The sequence below is a fragment of the Apus apus genome, chromosome 1 (genome assembly GCF_020740795.1).
Source record: "Apus apus isolate bApuApu2 chromosome 1, bApuApu2.pri.cur, whole genome shotgun sequence".
Classification (NCBI taxonomy): domain Eukaryota; kingdom Metazoa; phylum Chordata; class Aves; order Apodiformes; family Apodidae; genus Apus; species Apus apus.
The window spans coordinates 94885383-94907735 of record NC_067282.1 but is presented as its reverse complement, the minus strand read 5'-3'; the positions used below and the strand labels follow the sequence as shown (position 1 = coordinate 94907735).

At 41.0% G+C, this 22353-nt stretch overlaps 1 protein-coding gene across 5 annotated transcripts; it reads right to left on the bottom strand.

Moving 5' to 3' along the window:
- Positions 1-82: 82 nt before the first annotated feature.
- On the bottom strand, positions 83-17378 carry IFNAR2 (interferon alpha and beta receptor subunit 2). Of its 5 annotated transcripts, none has more exons than XM_051614972.1 (10): positions 17257-17378; positions 15956-16087; positions 14272-14368; positions 10102-10143; positions 9654-9783; positions 9288-9451; positions 6808-6980; positions 5232-5394; positions 4688-4821; positions 83-1470 (listed from the first exon to the last, which is right to left on the bottom strand). In XM_051614972.1, exons 3-10 carry the CDS (start codon positions 14312-14314, stop codon positions 784-786), a joined length of 1536 nt encoding a protein of 511 aa, XP_051470932.1. In that variant the 5' UTR covers positions 14315-14368; positions 15956-16087; positions 17257-17378; the 3' UTR covers positions 83-783. The 5 variants fall into 5 exon arrangements, with proteins under 5 accessions (XP_051470932.1, XP_051470949.1, XP_051470957.1 ...); XM_051614989.1 differs by having other exon boundaries at positions 15956-16084; XM_051614997.1 differs by lacking the exon at positions 10102-10143.
- Positions 17379-22353: the final 4975 nt, after the last annotated feature.

Below are 22353 nucleotides of genomic sequence, written 5' to 3'. Positions count from 1 at the left end.
GCTCATGACTTGTATATTCTTAGCAGGCTAACTCATGTAGCTTTTCAAAGGTATGTAGAAGTGCAGCAGAAAAAGACAGGGATATGAAAAATTTTCTTTTTATGACGCACAAGTGTTAAAGGATAACTGTACACTGCAGTAAACTTTACAGGTCATAACAAGATTTTTTTAAGTGTAGTAAATAATTGTATAAAATTCTATTAAAAAAATATAAAAAGGTATATTTAATGCCTTGATTCTCAGTAAGGAGAAGTCCTTTGCAAGCTCAGTATTCCTATCTCCACCCCAATTATTTCACTTTATCAGCTTTCCCTGCACAAATGAAGAAACTTGTTCACTGACTTGAATACAGCAATCCGTCCAACAAAACATTTCAGAATAATCCTTCAACAGGAAGAGTAACAGCATAATCTTTTCAAACTACAAGTCATCTGGTTGAGAGACCACTTGCAAATGAACCTCTGACTTGAGTTACAGAAAATATTCACTTTCTAACAGCTGAAAGGCATAATTCACCATCAAAAGGCAAAATGAAGCAACTACTCTTTCTGCTGAGTCTGAACAGTGATTTTTGTTTCCCTTTGGATAATCCAATCTGAAGCATACCTGAAGCAACTCTGAGAGATTAGAGAAATGTTCATTAAGAATGAGTGTTGTGTATTTTCAGTGTTCAAGTATACAGTCACAGAATGTTAAAAATGACAAGATCTGTATGTTGAGCACAGAAGTAGAGCTGGAGAATATAAATTCATATGTTACAAAGTAAGAGTGGTTATCACTTATTCATCTTCTTATATATTCAGTTTTTGGGTTCATATCTGAATCTGACAAGTCAGTCTCATCAGAAGAATCAGAGGAATTTTGCCATTCATGAGAGCCATTACGAGAGAGAGGTTTCTGCACGCTTTCTGTGTCATCCAGGGGTTTAGCTTCAAAAGCATGAGTACACTGCCAGTCAGCTGCGTCTTCTTGGGAAGAAAGAAGAGCTGCAGAACTATCCAGGTTCTCTTTAGAAGCTCCCAACAGCACAGTTTTTAAGTTAATGGTAATGCAAGCACTGTTCCTTCCTCTAGGAGAACAGTCACAATTTGCCTCAGAGAAAGGATTAAACGACTCACTACTTGTGTCTTTGTCTTTTTCAATATCCATCTCACGCTCTTCAAAATCTTCTGGGTCAGAGTCTGGATTTTCACTTGCCTGGCTGTTGGTGTCATCATATATACTGGTTGTAGAGTACGGCACAAATCCGTGAGGTACTCTGCTCACTGTATCACGCCTTGTATAGTCATGGTTACTTACAGCATCGCTGTCACTAGCATCGCTGTCACTGGCATCACTGTCATCTTCATTGCTGACACCACCACTAGACTCAGTTGCCTTTTTTTTCATCTCTTTGTAAATTATCTCAACAGAGTATATTTTTTCAGGTTCAGATATCCAAGGTGAAGAGTCTAATGTCCTTCCGAATACCTAAAAGAGCCAACTGAATTAAAAAAACCCTGCAAAATTCACACACACGCACAGAAAAACATGACAAAAACACCCCGGTCATAAGGCTGTCAAATAAATTCTGATCCACGTTTTTGGCATTTTCTGCAGAATTCAGGGCATAAAAGATTGTTACCTCTCATTCCTGTAAATACGACAGCTTTCACTCCGAATCAAGGCACACAGCATTGGACAGCCTCAAAGAAATAACACTAGTGCCTAGCAGTGTCAGGTACAAAATATTTAATTCTAATTTTTGAGTAATCCTTCTGAGACAAAAAGTTCATTTTAGAAATACATCTTAAACCTGAGGTGAGTCTTGCAGCTCTTTATTAGCTCTGGCAGTTAGCATGCATAAGAGAAGCCTTACATGGATGATCAATTTTAATGTCTTTTAGAAATGTACTATTTGGAGCAATGAACTATAAAACATCTTAAGTCCCATTTTATCAATTTACCGTGCACTTCTGAGGATTATTGAGTATTTGAAGCACTGGGGGAAAATGTTGACAGTAAAAAAAAAAATCAACCTTACACACTACTTGGCAAAGTCAAGTTCAGCAATGTTACAGATATCAAGGTAATGACACATACTGCAGAAATATGAGGAAAAGTCTTGGAAAAAGTTGATACCAATCTGCTCTGATACCAAATATTTATGCTGAAAGCCTGCATACAATTAAATGCAAAAGTAGTGAGGGACTGTAAAAAAAAAAAAGGCAAGAAAGCAAAGATGGATAGAAAGAAGTCCCAGGAATGTTGCTATTTTTGCTTGAAAATTAGTTGGCAAGTCAGTCTCTTCTATTAAAATAAAAAATTAGCTAACTTGGGACTGGCTTCCTCAAGTGCTAAAACATGACACTTGATCACAGAAAAAGTAAAATTATTTTATTCAAAATAGTGGATTTCATTCAAATTTTATTCAAAATTTGAGTGATAAATTACCACTATATTTTGTCCTTAGGTACCCTTCCTTAATCATGTACTTTTTTGCAAGTTGCTGTACATGAGTACTGAGCACATCACCCTCACCTCAAGTAAGTTTTCTTCCAGAGCTATATTGTTTCTTTCCTTTGCTTTTTGTTTTCATCCAACTCCAATATTTGGGTAGATTCTGACAGCTTGGTCCATGAGTTAGTTTCTGAGATACTATGCCAGGTCTAGGTTCTGGCCAAGGTGACTTGCATATAAATACCCTTTTTTTACCTACGAAGTGTTCCACTATCATCCTTTTCACTAATGCCACTTCCAAGAGAATACAGTAATAAACAACTACTGAAACTGGAGAAGGAAGACAGACATCAGACTATCCAGAGAAGTGATCCTGAACTTGCCAGTAACAGTTCTGGAACTAACAACTAGGATACTTTTCTGGCAGGGACATACCCGCACATAACTGCATTCCAACCTATGGTATGAGATGTGAAACTGGAAGGCTGGGACCTGCAAAGTAGATCTGATTTCAGTAAAGAGGGTTTTCCCCCTTGACTGAGAAGCTACTGTTGCTGTTACAGATTCCAGTCTCCTGATAAACAACACGCTTTAAAGACTGCTTCCTCAAAGCAGCGTCGAAGGTCTTTGATGGTCTGTTCTTTGTCTCCTTCTGAGGTGAATTGAGACCAAGTTCTTATTCCTTGTGCATGAGATTTCTAACAGCTATCCAGATCTTGCCCTTACCAGGCTGCTGAATTTTACTTACAGCACTTCTCACATGCCGTCCTTGACTTCTTTGTGGACAGTAATAATGAAGCATAACTTTAAAATAAAGAAGCTTTAAGCACTAACACTGACTCTTTTCTTCTCCAGATGTGCCCAAATAACTGGCCTATTTATTGGGGATGAGACCAAACTCCCAGATCTAGCCCATTTTTCTGCATCACTACAGGAACAGAACTCCCATACCTAACTGGGTCTTGAAGCTACCTTTTGTCTTTTCTGCTTGCTTTCCTCTGAAACTGTGATAAAAAAACCTTGAAGGCAAGTTTAAAATATTTATTTTCAGTTGCAGAATCTCTCAAATTGCCTTAAAACTCCAGCAACCAGGGACCAGGCTAAACTACTCTGAAATCTTCAGAGAACACTGATTTTTGTTGTAGTAAAAGGAAGAATCTTGTAGGGGTAATTGCTTTTTTCTTAGAGAGGAGTATGATACTGCAGGGTGAAATATGGAGAAGAAATGTGCCAGAAGCTGCTTTACTAAGGAGCAGTTGCTCCTGAATATTTTCAGAGCATCCTCCTTCCTGATGGAAAGTAGGTCATCTCCTTATGCACTTTATCTAAGAACTGGAGTAGGTTTTTTTGCTTTGGAGTTATTGTCCTGGCTTAGATACTAGAATAAATTTGTCTGCTGTAGAAGGGATTTAAATACAAGGTGATTTTCAAAGGGCAAGCTCTGCCAGCCTTTGTGTACTGAAGAGTTCATTTAGTTACTTTGAGGGAAGATCTCCCCTTCATTATGGCATCTCCCCTCTAACTTCACAGAATCATAGAACAGCCCAGTCTGGAAAGGACTCTGAAAGACCATCTGGTCCAACATTTCATAGGAGAGGAAGCCTAGATGAGATTATCTAGCACACTGTCCAATCACATATTGAAAACCTCCAGTGATGGGGACTCTACCACATCCTTGGGCATGTTGTTCCAGTGTTAGATTGTTCTCACTGCAAAAAATGTCCTTCTTATACATACTGAGATGAAACCTGTAATGGTGAAACTTTTACCCTTTATCTTGAGAGCCTTTGTCCTGTTTGTACTCACTCTTAAAAGTACTGTAATGAGGTACCCCCTGAGCCTTCTCTTCTCCAGGGAGAAAAGACCTAACTCCTTCAGTCTCTCCTCAAAGGGCAGGTTCTCCAGTCCTTCACTCATGCTTATGGCCTGAGCACCCTCTCTCCAGTGTGTCTGGAGCAATACTCTCAGGTGCAGCCTGACAATCATTGAGCAGAGTAGGATAACCACATCTCTATCTCTATTAGTAACTTGTCACAGAAGAAGCAAGATATTGTTTTTAAGAAGACTGAACAATCACTCTGCAGAACAGATAAGATTTAGCAGCCTATAGACTGCTTTGAGATAGGTAAACTGCAAACTAGAACATATGTATTTAAATAACTTGTACCTAATGCACAGTTTTAGAAATTTTAGATAGTAAACTTCCTCCTACCAACCAGGAAGATTAAATATGAGAATTATTACATACCAAGGTACGTGGAAGTAATTTTTTGGGAAGAATACATCCTGCTGCATGTACACACTTCAGGGCACCAACTAACACCAGTAAGAAACATAGAACACCTGCGATTATACCTATATAAGTATATAGGTTTTCACGTTCTGCAAGTGAAAAAGAAAACAAGCAAACAAGCATACATGAAGTTTCCAGTGACCGTATTTCAAATTTCTCATTCAGAAAAGCTATTTAGAACCCCAGAAGGGATCTCTGAAGGGCACCTGGCTCAAAACCAAAAAAAGATCAAATCTCAGATTCAGGAATTAAAAAAGACATTACACAATCTTTGATAACTATTTATTCAGTTAGTGGAGATATTTATGGCTCACAGGATTACTCTGTAGCCCCAAAGTGGATGGGTTTTTCTATTTCATTTATAAACCTTCACAATGTTTATCACTCAGAAAGTACTTCCTTCTTAATTTTAGGATTGACTTGTACATCTCCCTACGTAAAAAGAACACTTGGACATAATCAAGTCAGACAATGCATTCCTGCACCACAGCATGGTTACCTTGTGGAGCTCCAGAGCCTGTAGTTATACATTTCCAGACTGATGGGATGGAATGTTTGTTTAGCGATGCAGCGATCATAACAGACACACAGTAATTTCTATTTGGGTACAACTCTTCAATGACAGTATGAAAATTTGCTTCAGTGGTTTTCTCACGTGACCTCTGCCATGAAAGACAATATTTTAAAGTTAGCTATTTGCCTAAAAAAAAATAATAATAAAAAAAAAATCACCATTTGATGTTTACCTAGATAACTGCTTCATCTCTAGTTCTAGCTGATGTCAAGATGCCTATCTTACACCTGTTAATGAAACATTGTATTTTCAAAGATAAATTGCCTTCTGTCTCCAACTGTTCATCACTATATGTCTCCTTAAAGTAGCCTCACATAGATTCTACAGGTTTGAAACTGAAAGTGATATTCCGATTAAAAAATCGGAGGAAAATATCCATGGCAGGCAAGCTGTGGTCCTTCTTCTGTGACTCTCAGTAGACTGTGCTAGACAGATTAAATAACCAACAGGTGCCAGTCTGACCTGCTGTTGGAAACTTGCGGTACAGGCAGTCTATTTTCTAGCTAAGCAACTTATTTCAGTGCTTCGCCAGCCCAGACATTAATGTCTCTTGATATTTAACCTGAAGTTAACCATCAGTTTCACTTCACTGTTTTTGGTGACAGCCACAGTGATTAGTTTATTTCCTCCTTTTCTGTAGTAAAACTTTACATACGCAAAGACTCTGGCCTCTAACTGTACTTCGCTTGCTTACACTAAACAGTCCCCTATTATTCCAACATTTCCTCATAGCTCATGTGTCAGGATTTCCCCAAATCTTCACTACTCCTTTTTAGATCTTGCTCTTTTTGAACCCCAAACTGGTGTGGGGTAGGAGGGCTTTACAAGTCCTGAGCATGTAAATATTTTTGGTTTTTTAATCTCTCAGCAACATGCAAGTCATGTTTCGCTTGTAATACTACAGAATGTGCTCATGCTTTCTAGCAAAACTGCCTGCATAGCTGTTACCACTCTTATTACACAGACAACTATTCTTAAATGTTGTGTCTTGCCTTGGTCCTTATTTAATTATTTCCCATTATTTTAAGATTACTTCTCTATTTTTTAATGACCATTTAAATGTCTAATCTTGCCTATCTAGCTCTTGATTTCAGCATTTAAAAACTAATAAAAAATTAATCACTACCAGACCCAGAATAGGTTGTTTCAGAAACTACTTGGATACATTTTTCCAGTTTGACAGAAAATTACTAAACTGCTTTATTTTCCTATCAGCTGTGCATACACCTGCAAGTAGTTTCTGCTAAACTCTTTTCCTTGGCTTCCCAGAGAATAATCACTTGAGCCAGGGCCCTATCTGTTATTTTAAGTAAGGATACAGGACAACTACTCCTCTTCTAGGCCTGCTTCTCTACAGTAAAGGGAAGCTAAGATTATGTTGGCCATTCTCTTTGAATTGTTCTAAGTATCTTCTATTCACATATTTCCTTCCTGAATCTGAGTCATTTTATGCTTTCCGTATTTCTTCCCTTAAACACGAATAAAACAAAAAATTCTTTACCTTGTGTTCTCCATCAAGTGTTTTCAGAGTTATATCATAATCAAGCTCTTTATATATATCAATTAAAGTCAGTAGCTTTCCACTTTTTCTGGAGTGAGAGACTGGCAGCTCTATGGTGACATTTATGCAGTTTAAACAGGAACTCATACTAACTTCTGGTGGTCCCAGAAATGCTATTGAAATAAAATAGAGAAAAAAAAAAAAGATGGAAAACTATGCATTCAGTACCAGTTCTATTTTGGTGACAGACAGCTGGCTAATCAGATTTCAGAGTATGTCACTGCTGTAAATCCACAAGGCCTTGCAACATTTCAGTTTCACAGTCAATCTTTTCCCAGATGACTAGATTTTAAAAACAGGAAGCAGTGGGGGGGGATGGAAGAAGCAGAAAGGTGACAGAGGCTTTGCTTCAGCTGCACAGAGATGTGAGCTTTTTATCTGTTTGAGTAGAAAGCTGAGGTGAATGTATGGGAAAAGCTGATTACTTTCTTGCTCATCATCATCTTCTAGTCACTCTCTGGAAGGAATCTTTGTAAAATTGTAAAATTTGTAAAAAAAAATTCAGTGGTGTGTAGCTCTGCACATATGTGGTTGCAAGGAAGACTGTAAGTCTAAAATTGATAGCTGAGCTCCAAAGACTAAACAATACTCAAAGAGTAGGACAGAGGACCTAGTGGAACATAGTTACACTTCAGAGAGACTTTGTTTGAGCTCTAAGTAATCTCTCAAGTTCAGATCCTCAGAATATATATGTATTTGAAGAGCCACGCACACTAATTGTCTCCTCTCTCCAAAACATCCACCAAGATCAAAGGAAATTATGTAGTGAATCCAGCCTAAGATTTTCTCTCCTCCAACACAGGTAAGAAGTAGGAACGTTGGAAAATGCTTTGAGGACAAACCATCTCCATAATTCTCCATTTCTGCATAGTACATTGTGGGGGAAGAAAACATTACAATTTAGAGTTTGCATTTCACTTTTGTCTTTTCTAGAAGCAAGTAAATTTCTATAAAACTGAAGACTGGTCTGCCAAGCTCTGCCAAACTCAAAAAAGCAACACACATTTGTTGACTACTTCTGTTCCTGAAGTAGAGTAGAAAGAATAAAAGTAGTTTACTACTTAGAATAAATGTGAGCTTTCATCTGCTCTCAAGCAGGAAAGCATGTTCTAGTCAAATGGCTGCAGACTTATTCCCTTCTCATCTTTTAAGTTACAAATAAACATTAGCTTAAGTGCAGTTACAATTAAATGTGGTTGTTTTCCTGGCTCTTTGGCCTTTCTGTCTTCGCTCAAGTTGATTTCTCAACAGGAGAGAGATTCCACTGTAGGTATTTGAAGGTAGGTATCAACTATACCCAGTATGGAAATATTTCAGAATACTGATTCTTCCCTCTTCAGGCACTCTAAAGCAAGAAAAGACTAAAGGGTTCAACTAAGTGCTGGAAAACATGACCTCACTCAGTTGTTTATGGCTTGTTTGAGCTACAGAAATACTAGCAAAACATCTAGTTTCAATTTCCAGTTGCCCGTGATGGATACAAGACCATCTGCCTGTGTCAGAACACCAGACAGTTTGTTCCAGCAGTCAGTTCAAACTATGCCTCTTGTTCCCAGATAAAATTTCTCTAGTTTCAGCTTCCAGTCAGGGCATGCTGTTACACTTTATTTACAAGACTGAAAAAAACTGCCATCATACTAACTAATGGTCAGTGCACCTTCTCATCCTTCTCTTTACTACACTAACCGATGAAAGACTGAAGACCTCCACCTCACAGGAATGTTCTTAAATCCTTCAGTTACCCTTGTGGGTATTCTCCCCATCCTCTCCAGTTTTTCATAATTTCTTAGACTGTAAGTGGACACAGTAGTGGCTACCTCTGTGCTGAATTCAGAGGTAACATGGCCTATTTCTTCTCCATAGTCCTCCAATTGTTACTCTGTCAGTTCACAATTGAATACCAAGCACAACTAAGGGTGAAGCATTAGAAGATGTCACAGCTATTAAGAACCTTCTTTCAGCAAGGAAAGGGAAAATATCAGGCTGATGAACAAACAAGTAAATCTCTTCTGCTATACCTAGCGCAGGCATGGTATTTCTTGAACTCTTAACATTGACTACTTGAAGACACAGAATGCTTTTTTTTAAAAAAAAACATTATGTACCTTATGCAGTCACAGATTTTTATTTTGTACTTCTCAATGCTTGACACAGCACCCTTTCCTCTATATTTTTATATATATATTTTATCTCAAAACCAGAGCCTTGTCCATTTATCAGAACTACTGTAGCCACTATTTTCTATGTCTTGTAAGGGACATGTGACAGATTACATACAAATTCATATTCTCTTAGATAAATGAATAAGTTATCAATCAAGTTAGTTTACAGTGTCTTACTGTAAAGCTAGCAGACTATCATTTATACATCAGGTAGGCATAAAAACTACTAAAATGAGCAAATGCAGATAGAGAACTCACTGTCAGTAAGTGGTATAAAATGAAGCATAGAAGAATTGAATACTTCAGTTCCAATGACGCTCTGAACCAGTGTAGAATACACTTGAGAAATATCTGCAAAATCATCAGTCAGATCACAGGAGAATTGCGTAATATTTGAACATTGTTTAGCAGTCCTCAAGTTCCTATAAATCAAAGCAAGATTAAAAAAAAAAAAGAAAAATCAATGTCTGGATCCTCTGATACAATAAAACATGAGGGGGTACGTGTGTGCGTGAGAAGCATTTCTGAGTGGAAAATCAGACATACACACAGGAACACCACAGCCCTAGTATTTTGAGTCAATAAACATTTAAAGTCAAATTTGTGTCATAAAATACAACTTGCCTGCGGTCAGTGTACAGCACACGATAGTATGTTGGCACAGCTGGAGGACTTTTTGCCTGCCAGGATAAAATGTGCTGGAAATTGTGAGATTTCATTTGTAGGTTGTAAGGTGGCCCTCCCAGAAATGTTTCTAAAAAGGGAAAAAAAATATCAAAACCAAGTAACGCACCAGTATCAATGTCAAACAAATGTGAGATTCCAACAATTCTAATCAATAAATCCAACCAGAGCAGTCCAATACCTGCCCCAAAGTAAAGCAACCATAGAACAAAAGGAGTTCAGCATAACAGAAACAACAATGCAAGAGTACTGTCCTCCTGTATTATTGACTTCTATTGACTTCTTTCTTTGAAAAGCATAAAGTTGTAAAATGATGCTTGCTGAGAATACGCAAGTTTTTTTTAAACTGTGTTAGGAAAAGCATTTTAAAGACCATAAAAACTCTTACCAGGCAAGCTGCAACCAGCTGTAGACAGAATGCTCATGTACACTGGAAAATGAAACTAGGTATTAATGCATTTTTATGTCCACAACATTTGATTATTAGTGTGCTATTGGCAATATTAAATTTGCAACAATTAAGAGACAATACCCACCATTCCCCTCAGAGGAACTATTTCTTTCCTTCACATCTTCTTCCCACTATTTTCCTCTGCTCTTCCCCACAGTATGCCATCTCCCCCTCTCCAACCTATGCAATTAATCTGAGGCTCCTAGGATCTAGTTCTTTGATAACTACACTGTGGTTCAGGCTTATGCTGATCCCTGCCAGATGAGATTCAAGACTCAGTGTGAATAAACGGAGTTAAGATGTTCTTATCAAATATTGTCTTAAGAGCATTCTGACTGTATTACAGACTATTAAACACCATTTTAAGTCACAACAGAATCTTAAAACTAGTCTCGGAAAAATCTTGTTACTCCTTGAAGAACATTATTGAATCATCTTCACGGATGCCATTCTTTACTAAATGTGGGGAGTCCTCCAGGCTGTAGTTTAACAACTTTGGTATATAATGCACTGTCTTCAGTCTGCTACCTCCTGTAACTCCCTAATTTCAGGCTCTCTTTTCTAACTCCTTTTCTATTTTGTGTCCTGTTTTGGTAACATTTCCCTGTGGGTGTTTACAGCATTCTATTCTCTGCCTGCAAAATAAAAGAAAAAGCCACCAACAGATGCTGCAAAAGGACATGGTTAAGACTATATTCAGCCTGTCAATCAGGCCTACTGTCTGAGCAATCTCTTGAATCCAGCCTTCTTGCAGATCCTGACATTCTAGATCCTGACATATCTACTGGTATAACCTCTGTAACAGGCTGTTAAGTCATGCAGATTCTCACTGTGTCCAGAATTCTTTTGTTTGACCAGAATTTGTATCTTTTCAGCACGGTGCTTCAAGTCACTCTTAACATCATTTTTCTGACCCTTCTAATTTTCTTCTCAAGATTCTTTCTCCCTTCCTCTTTCTGAGTGCAGAAAATATAAACTTGCTGACCTAATTTTAAAGGCATTTTGTGGCCTATCCTCCTACTGATGAGACACAGACATCCATACTCAGTTGGCCAAAGAAGTTACTGGTTTAATTTAAATATGCCTGCTTTTTCTCATGCTTTAGATGAACTTCATGGAAATACCTAAAAGTTATTACTTTCCCCAAAACTACTCTCATTAATTCTCTTTTGTCTTGACACCTAAACCCCTTACCCAAAACGATGACAATGCTCAAAACACTGCTGGCCTGCTACCTCTGTTGAACTGTGTGCTGATTAATACTGCCTTAACCTGTTTTCACTTTCCTCACCTCACTTAGAATGGTAACTTCTGTAGCTTGAGGAATGTTTTTGACTTTACATTTGTACAGCAACAACTCAGTCTACAACTGAGGTTCTCAAGTACCACACCATGAGAAATAATGTAACAGAACTACTTGATGTGCCACAGAAAGGATAACCATGAAAAGATAAAAGAAACCAGGAACATAACTCATAAAAAACCCCCAAAAGCCCAAAAATCTTTATGGACATCTACAAGTACTGTATAAAACAGGACTATCACAAAGTGGTTGAGGCTGGAAGGGATCTCCAGAGGTCATCTGAGCCAAGCCCTGACTATGTGAAACATAGTACCAGAATACATATTCCTGGTAAATCAGAGGGGATTCAGAATAGTAGTGGGTCTGTGGGACCCATCCCGTCTCAGAAACACTGGGAGAATTTCCTAATGGATTAACGCAGTTTTTGTATAATCCTTGTCTACTTTTGCAGAGAGTACTGGAAGAGGAAAGGAAAAGTCTCCTACTCAACTAAAGAGATCTGCACAGAATCTTTATGGCTGCAGATAAGTGCCATAAAAATTGTTCTCTAATTAGCAGTAGGCACACACAGAAACACACACAAATTCACTTGGGCACCTATTTGGGAACCAAATGATTGGTTCAAATCATTTGGACAGATACTTAGCCAAGTATCTCTTATAAATCTGGCTCTTCAGACACCTGTCTCACAAACATTAAACTATGTTCTCAGCATCCTTTCTGAAATTAGATGCAAAGAGATTAATGCAGCTCACTTGAGTTGCACATGCAGCAAATTTATATTTGCACAAGACAAAAAACTTCATCTCTCTCAAGCTTCTTTTTGCCATTCAAACCACAGACATCCTCTCTCTTGCACATCTTCATTTTGCACTTGTTCTTCTATGTTATTACAGAATAATAAAGACCCCATTATGAAAGTGCAATTGAAAGCAGAACAATTGATTTCTTGCTATATAGTAACAGATCACCTATTTGGAAAACACATCCAGTGGGTATGAATAACAAAACAATTCTTTAACAGCTATTATTCTTTACCTAAACACAAGCTCAGATTTTTAACAATTTGTTGCAGGAACTCTCCCTTCTTCCAGCAGGCACACAGCCTTTAGCACATTAAGAAAGAGATAGCGTCAGTGCAGACTCCGGTAATGACACACTTCCTTGGAGCAAGCCCCTCAGATTAAGATATACAAACTGTCTTTTGCCATCTTCCCTTATGTCAGCTACCTCACATGTCATCTGTCTTGCTGATTTATTTCCTGCTGATATGTTTTTCTATTCTGTGCATATCACAGAATCACAGAATCCTAGGGGTTGGAAGGGACCTTGAAAGATCACCTAGTCCAACCCCCCTGCCAGAGCAGGGTCACCTAGAGCACATCACACAGGAATGCATCCAGGTGGGTCTTGAATGTCTCCAGTGAAGGAGACTCCACAACTTCTCTGGGCAGCCTGTTGCAGTGCTCTGTCACTCTCACAGTAAAAAAAAATTTCCTGATATTCACATCGAACCTCCTATGTTCCAATTTGCATCCACTACCCCTTGTCCTATCACTAGACATCACTGAAAAAAAGCTTAACTCCATCTTCCTGACACTCACCCTTTACATATTTGTAAACACTGATGAGGTCACCCCTCAGTCTCCTTTTCTCCAAGCTAAAGAGACCCAGCTCCCTCAGCCTTTCCTCATAAGGGAGATGTTCCACTCCCTTCATTATCATTGTGGCTCTGCTTTGGACTCTTTCAAGCACTTCCGTGTCCTTCTTGAACTGAGGGGCCCAGAACTGGACACAATATTCCAGATGCGGCCTCACCAGGGCAGAATAGAGGGGGAGGAGAACCTCTCTTGACCGACTAACCACACCCTTTCTAATGCACCCCAGGATGCCATTGGCCTTCTTAGCCACAATTTGTGATTTTTAACTGCCTCTCCCCTATCAAAATAAAATTCTGTTAATCCAGAGTTCAAACTGCCTCAGAACATTGTTCAACAGACACGTTTAGCAAAGACAGTTGAAGAGTTGCAAAATTTTTTAGGTTCCAGTCTTACATAAGAGACACAAACAAGAAAAAAAAACAACAAACCAAATAACCAGCAAAATTAAGACTGGAGAACTGAAGGAGGAATCTTCTTTACCATCTTATTCTTTTTACAGAATTGAATGATTCTATCAAGAGTTTCCTACTACAAATACGGCTCAGCCAACAAATTACATTTGATGTGCCTGCTAATCCAGAACCTAAAGAGTCCTGAAAAAAATTAGAACAAGAAATGAAAACCAACACATCCAACTAAGACTCCACTGGACATTCAGAGGCAGAAGGCAGTACAACGTTTCACAGCATTTTTAATGTGAACATCATGGTTTATGCATAGAATGGAGTATGTAGAACATAATACACAGGATCATAGATTGGTTTGGGTTGGAAAGCACCTTAACGACCACCTAGTTCCAACCCACCTGAATGGGTAGGGACAGGTTGCTCAAAGCCCCATCCTACTTGGCCTTGAACACTTCCAGGGATGGGGCATCCACAGCTTCCTTGGGAAACCTGTTCCAGTGTCTCACCACCCTCATAACAAAGAATTTCTTCCTAATGTCTAATCTATATCTACCCTCTTCCAGTTTAAAGCATTTACCCCTTGTTCTATTACAACATTCCCTTGTAAAAAGTAGGTGAATTATTCCAGAGAGAGCTCTATAAGATGATGGCATCTTGCTTCAGTAACTCAGAAGAAGTGTCAGTGAAAAATCAGCAGTACTACTCTTCTTAAAATCTAAAGGTACAGGCAACTTACCAAGGTGAAAAAAATGCATTGGTCCATCCATCAGTGTTTTCATAGTGATTAAGAGATATAACCCACTGATTGTAAAATAAGCATTTTGCTTCTGTACCTGCAAATACATTTAAACCAATCACATTCAGCAAATCATCTCTGTAAATTACTTGCAAGTAAAACAATGTCCTCACAAAGAGTTATTTTAACCTCTTCAATGTCGGGGGGGACGACAGTGGTACTGAAACAGTTACTGCTACCAGGGGTGGGTGGGACAAGGATCCTCAGATGGGCAATTTTAGAACAGCACTTTCCTTCTTTCACATGTAAAGGGCTCTTACCATTTCAAATCAATACAGAGAGCATTATTTGTATTGATTTTGCATGATGATACTATCTGAAATTTCTATGCTATTCACTCCAACTTACTAAATACAACAAAAACAAACACTGCTTGGCTTTATTTGAAATACTGAAGAACTCATCACTGTTGTAAAAAGTTTCCTGAAAGAGGGTAGATCAAGAGTGAGGTTAGAAGAAGAAATAAATTACTAATTATAAGGAAGTTATGAAGCTAACGTTACCACTTTTAACACATAAAATCAATTTAAATATTCCCTCTTCTTTATGTTATTATTTTACTCTATTTATTACCTTAAGAGAATTCATATCCGCATCATTGGGTTTTGAATTACAGGCAAAGTACTAAGGAACAACTGTGAATATACAGATTACTGGGCAAGTGTATAACTACTTCCAAATAATCTTCTCCTCAGGTTAAACACAAATAAATTGCGTTTTTGACTAAACAGTTTAACATTTAAAATCATGACATAACATATACTATGGTCAAACTTAACACAGTATGTTAGAATCAGATTAATTAAAACCCCCTTATCTGAGATGTCAATCTTCCTCTGCTCAAAGTTTTAGAATGATTATAGGAAGTCACTAGATATATGGTGAGAATCTGTATTTGTGCAACTGATAATCGTAATTCCACAGATAATGTTTTTTTCATTACAATTTGGTTAATTTTATTAATTCATTCAAGCATGAGGAATATTCTGAAGATATAAAATGCCAGTCTTCAATCAAAATTAAAAATCATGGATACGAAAATAATATTTACTACTTACAAAATCTTTATCACTGCTTATCAGTGAACGGGAAAGCGATTAAGTCACTTTATTATATATAATATATATATATCTGTAATTCAGATCCACTTCATAGATTATACAAGTAGAAAAAAATAATCTATGCTTACAAGGTTATCAGCTTTATTTAAGCCACACAGAAACTGAGAGCCAAAAATTTTACTCTCACAGTTAGTTTAAAGAACAGTTAGTTATACCTGTGAGATCTGCTTTTCAGGCTGTTCAAAGTTTTCTTTTAAGGAGAAAACTTTTGAGGATCCTGAATTCAATTTTAATGTTTGCAATTAATCACAAGACATGTTCAAAGCACTCCATATACAAATAGATGTAATTGTATACCTTTGATCCTTCCTATACACACTGTCACCAATAACACTCTCAGAATCTGAAGCGACTCGTTTATGGCTGCGTATGCTGAAAAACACATCTATCCTACATTTCCGTCGAAAACACCCGATTATTTTTTTGTTACTCTCCCTCCTCAGAGCTTAAGCATTCCCTTGGGAGAAGCCATGCTAATAATATTGAGTCCAGCTCCTGCTCACCTCAGCAGCCTAGGCTCACGGTAACCCCCCTGGGAGCCAGCACTTTCAAAACTCAGCTTCACATTTCCATGTCATCTTCACTGGCAACTCATTTTTAACTGCAGTTCACGCCGAGTTGTTTTGCATTTGCTTCTTAACACAAAAAAGAAAAAAGCAGGCTTTGAAGTTCAGAAAGCCACTGGCCTGTGTTTCAGAAAAGCTCCAAATCAGCAGAGCAGAAAACACACTATTCTTTGAAACAAGCAGATGGTCTATTTATTTATAGAAGTCTTCTTATCAGAATATTGAGAGGGAGACCGAGAGGCAGACACGGCAGGTGATGTTTCAGGCAGAGAAGTCAGCAGAGATGGGTAACTTTGCCACTGAAATTATGCTAGGGAATGGCACTTCAGGGTATGCTCGTGCTCTAGTCCTGGCTTTGTTGGGGGACTCTGGGTAAGTCTTCAAAGGACACAGAAATCATTTAACCTTAGCAATTCCAGTCCATTGACTCCTTCCCAGCCGGTGCCAGCAGCGCTCCCGGGGAGCCCTGGCGTGCCCCTGGAGGCACCCGTGCGGGACACGCAGCACTACAGCACCCCAACAGGCTCCTGGGGAGCCCTGGCGTGCCCCTGGAGGCACCCGTGCGGGACACGCAGCACTACAGCACCCCAACAGGCTCCTGGGGAGCCCTGGCGTGCCCCTGGAGGCACCCGTGCGGGACACGCAGCACTACAGCACCCCAACAGGCTCCCGGGCTGCCCCGGGCCGCTCCAGCACGGCTGGCGGGAACAGCACGACGGCACCTGCCACAACAACCTCTGCCTAGAGCTCCCGGCCGAGCGTTCCTCCCCACAAATCCCTGGCTTTGAGCTACGCAACTGCCTCCATCGACCCCAGCTACAACGCAGCCCGCAGACGACCGCTAGGATCATCAATTCTGCCCTCCGTCACAGCGCCGGACAAGCAGCCCCAACAGCCCGGTTGCTTCCCTGCGCCGTGCGGACGGCCTGAAGGCCACCACCACGCGCCGCGGGTTTCGGCCCGCAACGGCCTCCATCCACAACCAGCCCCGCTCCCAGGAAAGCCCAGCGAGCCTGGCGACCGCAGACACCCAGCCCAGGCGGCAGCCCACCGCGGCTCTCCGCCAAGCGCGGCAGGGGCCTGGGGGGGGGTCTGAGGGGCCATCCCAGCCCCAGCTCCGGCCGCCGAAACGGCTCCGACACCCGCACCGCGGACGGGCGCCCCCGCCACACGCCGGGCACCCACGGAGGGAAAGGGGGAGAGACGCGCCGCCGCCGCCGCCGCCTCCCCAGCCGTACCTCGCAGCAGGAAGCCTTCCCGCGGGCTCGGCTCCGCTCGCCTCCCCTCCGCGCCGGCTGCCCATGGCTCCCCGGCCCGGCCCGGCCGAGGCAGCGCGGCGGGGCCGCGGCCGCACGGGAAATGGCGGCGGGGGTCGCTGCGGCGCAGGGCGGGCGCTGGCCCCGCCCCTCGCGGCGCCGCGGGGGGGGCAGGGGCCCTGAGGGGTCCGGGGCCGCGGGTTCGCGTCCCGCCCGTGGCCGCTGCTTCCCTCCCCGCGGGTAAGCGTCTTCTGCCCCTTGTTCGCTTTTCTTTTTCACCCGCCTCGCTGGTCTGGCGTGCTTGTTGTCGTGAAGGGGGTCTGGGTGGGGAGCTGGCGAAAGCGCTTCCCGGCCCCCTTGGCTGCTGGCCGTGGCGCTGGGGGGGGGGGCGCGGTGCTGCGGGCAGGGCTCCGCCGGTACTTGCCGCCCCGCAGGCAGGAGGCGTGCTCCACCCAAGCGCCTGCTGAGGGGGGGAGCTGCGGTGATGGGGTGTCACATGCAGGCCTCCGTGCCACGCGAGAGATCTCCGTGAGGAGATCTCGGCGCCTGCCTGAGGTGGAAGAGGGGTGAGAATCCAGGCCTGGCTGGTGGCTGGGTCCCGCTGGCCCTGCGGCCCCGCGGAGCGCACCTCCTTGGCCGTCTGCCTCTGCTGTGCCCTGATGGAGACACGCGTAACCTGGGGGTTTGTTCAGGGGTTGAACGTCACACGCTGCATCGCCTAAAGCCACACAAGGCAAAGCAAACCTGAGATGTCCGGTCGCCGTGCGCGCTCCTGCAAACCTTGGATTTACATACCGGTTTAACCCATCGATAGCTCAAAGTGTAGTGAAGACAGTTTCTCTCCCTTCTAATTGATGAAGAAATGACCTTGAATCTGAGATACAAACTGAAAAAGTCCCAGTTCTGACTAAAAACTCCAAACAGGCTGAATTCACCGTACATCTTTGCATGATTTCATCTCATTTGTGTGGCACCATTACTTGTTTCTTGATTACAGTTCCAAATCAATAAATAAATTTGAAGGGCAGAACGATTACCTGAAAGCAGAGTCTGGAATGAAAATCAGAAAGACAGTTGAAATTTTTATGGTGGTCGGCCTTGACTAGTCCTGCCACAATAGTTCTGTGCCTTTCAGCATGCCTACATCTGCTTTGTCCCTCTGACACTACCCTCCCATGGCCCCTCAGCTTCTGCTGGTCCAAACAGAAAGGTCTCCTAAACTCTATTTTTTATTTTGTTATTGTTGCTTCCCTTGCTCCAGCACATGCTTTTCTTCTTAAGCCTGTTTCACCTCTGAACCTTTCTGGTTTTTGTTGACTGCTTTTGCAGCATTATTGTTCATGAAACCTCATTTCCTGCCATCTTCTCAGAAGTTCCACCAAACTCTTTTGTATTTCCCTGTCAGGTGAATTCACTGGCTCCTGTGCTCTTGCAGCACTGTGTGCTGAATATGCTGAAATTCAGCTGCACTTTTTTTCTCTTTTAAAATTTCTTCTTCCCTATTTCTGACTATTCTGACTTGCCTCTCCAGTTCTTTAAATTGTAAGTATTGCAATAAGTGACATTTCCAGCTTTGTCACCAGCCTTCCCCATTGTCTCCACTGAGAATGCTGTCACTTTGTCCTCTACTGAGTCTTCTGTCTGGCCTAAGTACAGGAGGGATGAAGCAACCCCAAAGTCACTAGTCCGCCGTTGTATGGGGGAGAGAGAGTGGTGAGGCCAAAGCTTATGGAGATTGTTCAGAGGTCCAAAGTATTCTAAGCACATAACAACAACCTAGCCTGGGACATGACAAAAAGATTACGCTCTTCCTCTCTGGAGCTATTGTGACATCTAGAGAAGCCAAAGAATTACTAGCTGTGGTTTCTAGGTGCAACTGCTGCTGTGGAACTGGAGAAGTAAGCACAGCAGCTAAACACACATGGCAGTCCTCGCACAGTGCTGCAGAGAGAATTTTTGGAACATTTTTGGAATAACAGACCATCGTCACACCTTCTCTCTTGTGGCTGCTCAGCCTGGTTGTACTCAATAGTTTTTACTGTTAAAGAGGATCGTGAGGGTATGCCATACCCCACAATAGAGAGTAGCATGAAAATAATTAAAATTATCAATTCAAAATAGCTCAACAAACTGGTAATGGTCCTGAACTTATGCACTGGTACATCTGTTTTTTCCCTGTTATGAAAGAAATTCCTAGTGTGCCTGTAGGTCTTGTTTGGCTTAACCTCATTTCTGCTGATAGCTGCTTCTGCTTGCACACCCTGAAACATCCTGTTTTCTGCCATTCGTAAGCCACGTTGACCTTTTGACTGTATTGTTGCTGGGGATTTGGGATTGCAAAATAATTGCTATAGTAGCTGGCTACTGATAGGTTTATTGGTAAAACTGGCCCATTGCAAAGAAAGAGAGAATAAAGAAAGATGTAGAAAGACAAGACTGAGGTGCTTTTTTATTTTCTTTGTGAATGAATGAGTCACTCATTTCATATCACACATCCAACTGAGATACCCTCAACTTTCCATCTCCTGCATGATTTAATTTCTTCTCCTTACATTCTATTACCTTTCCACTGCTGATACCTCTAGTAAAGGCCAGTCTTCTATACAGGGAGGGTTTCTCTGAGTATATAAATGCTGGGAATTAATTAAAATGGATATAAAGTGCTGTAAGTCTTGTCTTCCAGTTGCTGCACTTACTGTCAAAATTAGTACTGGTGCACCTGAGATAGTGTTAGGAGGAACAGTGTTATACTATTTCCAGGTGTAGGTATCTGTATATGACTTTCCCTGATGATTTACTTCTGACACATCTATTAAATCTTATTTCTGTTTTTCTATCTTTAGTTTGTTCTGAGCTAAACTGTGTGGACTGTTCTGTAGATTCAGTGGAAAGACTGCACCTTCCCCCTATTTTTTTTTTTTAATAATTTGTGTATAGACATATTATTATTATTTTTTCTTTATGTTTTGCAATCCAGGATCAGGAAGAAAGATTTTCAGAAGTAAGTTTTAAGTCTTTCCTGCCTAAAGAAATTGGAATGTGTTATTTTTTGGCCTGAAGGTGATGCTGTTTCTCTAGGAAAAAGTATTGGAAAAGACATAGGAGTACTTTGGCAGACTTGGAGAAAGTACTTGCATTAAAATTAGATATACACCTATTTATACTCTTCGACTTCATGTTAACAAGATTTCATCAGCACTTTTCAAGACTGAGACATGCCTTAGCAGAACTCAAATGTGTTTTATTAAACCTTCCAGTATATCATGGACCAGAACAGTAAAAACAGGAGCAATTTTAAAAATAAAATTAATTGTCATTAATGCATATCTTTAATCAAACCTCTTGTGTTGGTCATATGCTTTGACGTGATTTCAGATTTGTTGGTGGGAGAGAGGTGTGGATTCTGAGCAAGTCCCCACAAAAGATGCTTATGTGTTTTGAAAGATTACACTGTGCAAAGCTGAGAGACAGCAGGTTTCCATTATTATTTCAGTACCTTGCAAATAACTCAGTCAATTTTTACCACCTCTGTGTTCGACTTGTTAAATACATGCAGATTACTGAATTTTGGCCCAACTTCTTGTTCCTTTGTAGGCTTAGCAAACTGGTGAGATCCTTCTCCTTTTTACTAAGAAAACTTTTGTTTCTGGGAAGATTGCTTGAAATCCAATTCCAGTCTTAGAAGTCTCGAGGATGTGGCCTGTCACCTTCAGGTGTCACCTGTGTCAGCCCTGTGTCTCAGCTTGCAGGCCAGTTAATCCTGATGTAGTAGAGAACTTGCCTTATCCTCAAATTGAGTGGGTGGGAAAAGGTGTCACCTGCTGCCTTATATTTCTGGTGGGGTGCCAAGCACAACCATTGGTTATTTTTGGAGAGTGAGGAAATGTAGGACTCTAGGATAGGTTAGATAGCGAGTGCTGGATGTTCTTCTTCAACATAGGCATATGTGGGTTCTGCACTGTTCAGCACACTCAGAAACCACCTGTAAAAGGCAATAGACAAACAAAGTTTACTGCTAGTGTGAAATTATGCAAGGTAGAAATATTTTGCAAGACTTCCCAGCTGTCACTGGGCTACTGGATAGAATACAGTGGCAGATGAAATTAAATGTTGAGGTATGACTGGACACTTAACCCATTTTTACATTATTCCTGGGTCTGTGCTGCTGGCTGCTGCATGAGACAGGACATGGGTATGACTGAATTTTAGGTATCATAGAAACATAGAATCATTAAGGTTGGAAAAGATCTTCAAGATCATTAAGTGCAAGCATCAGCCCAACACCCTCATGACCACTAAACCATCTCCTGAAGTGCCATGTCTACCCATTTTTTTAACACTTCAGGTTTGTTGAACTCTGACTGAGCTTATGTGTTTATGGCTGCAGAATCAGGAGGAGAGGCTCAGACTGCAGAACATCCAAGCCAGGTATGCTTAGGGATAACAGCATTTAGTGAACATAGGCTGTTTCAATGCCTGCGAACCCCCAGAGGTTCCTTGTGGAGTATCAGGCACTGTGAAGGCTCCAAACTCCACATTAACCTATTAGGGATAGTGGCTCCAGGAATATAGCTGAGTTCCTACATACAGCCACCATGTAGAAGAAATAAAATCCGCAGATGTGCCAAGACAAGTGAAACTCAATGTTACATAGACCTGGGCATTTCAGCTGGACAGGGAAAGGTTCTGTTTCATGTTTGCAGAAACAGGATTGTTCATCTGATCTTTTTCTTGCCTCAGCCTCAATACAGAGGTTGTGGAAGTCCTTGCTGTACAGGTTCTGCTGCATCTGTCTCTGGGCCTTTATCTTGTCAGCACTGTATTGTAAGTCATGGAGGTGATGAGCTCTCTCTGTCAGGCAATGTGCATATAAAAGGTGACTAGTGCTGATTTCTGATCTTTAGTTGGGATTTTGAGCCACTTCCGTAACAGCCACGGCAAACATTACCTTCCAACATTGTTTGTTCTAGAGAACTTACTAACATTTTTATCTGAAAACTGCTGCCTTCAATAACTGATCATTTTCTCAGGGGATATACAGGTGCTAGACTGAATCTTTGCTTACCATGATCCGCCAAA

What these genes read in the sequence shown, in the direction of transcription:
- IFNAR2 (XM_051614972.1), bottom strand. Translation starts at nt 14,314, where the DNA reads ATGAAAACACTGATGGATGGACCAATGCATTTTTTTCACCTTG. An exon ending in AATGCATTTTTTTCACCTTG is followed by an intron (nt 10,144 to 14,271) that starts GTAAGTTGCCTG and finishes TTCATTTTCCAG; the next exon opens with TGTACATGAGCATTCTGTCT. An exon ending in AATTACTTCCACGTACCTTG is followed by an intron (nt 1,471 to 4,687) that starts GTATGTAATAAT and finishes TGGCTCTTTTAG; the next exon opens with GTATTCGGAAGGACATTAGA.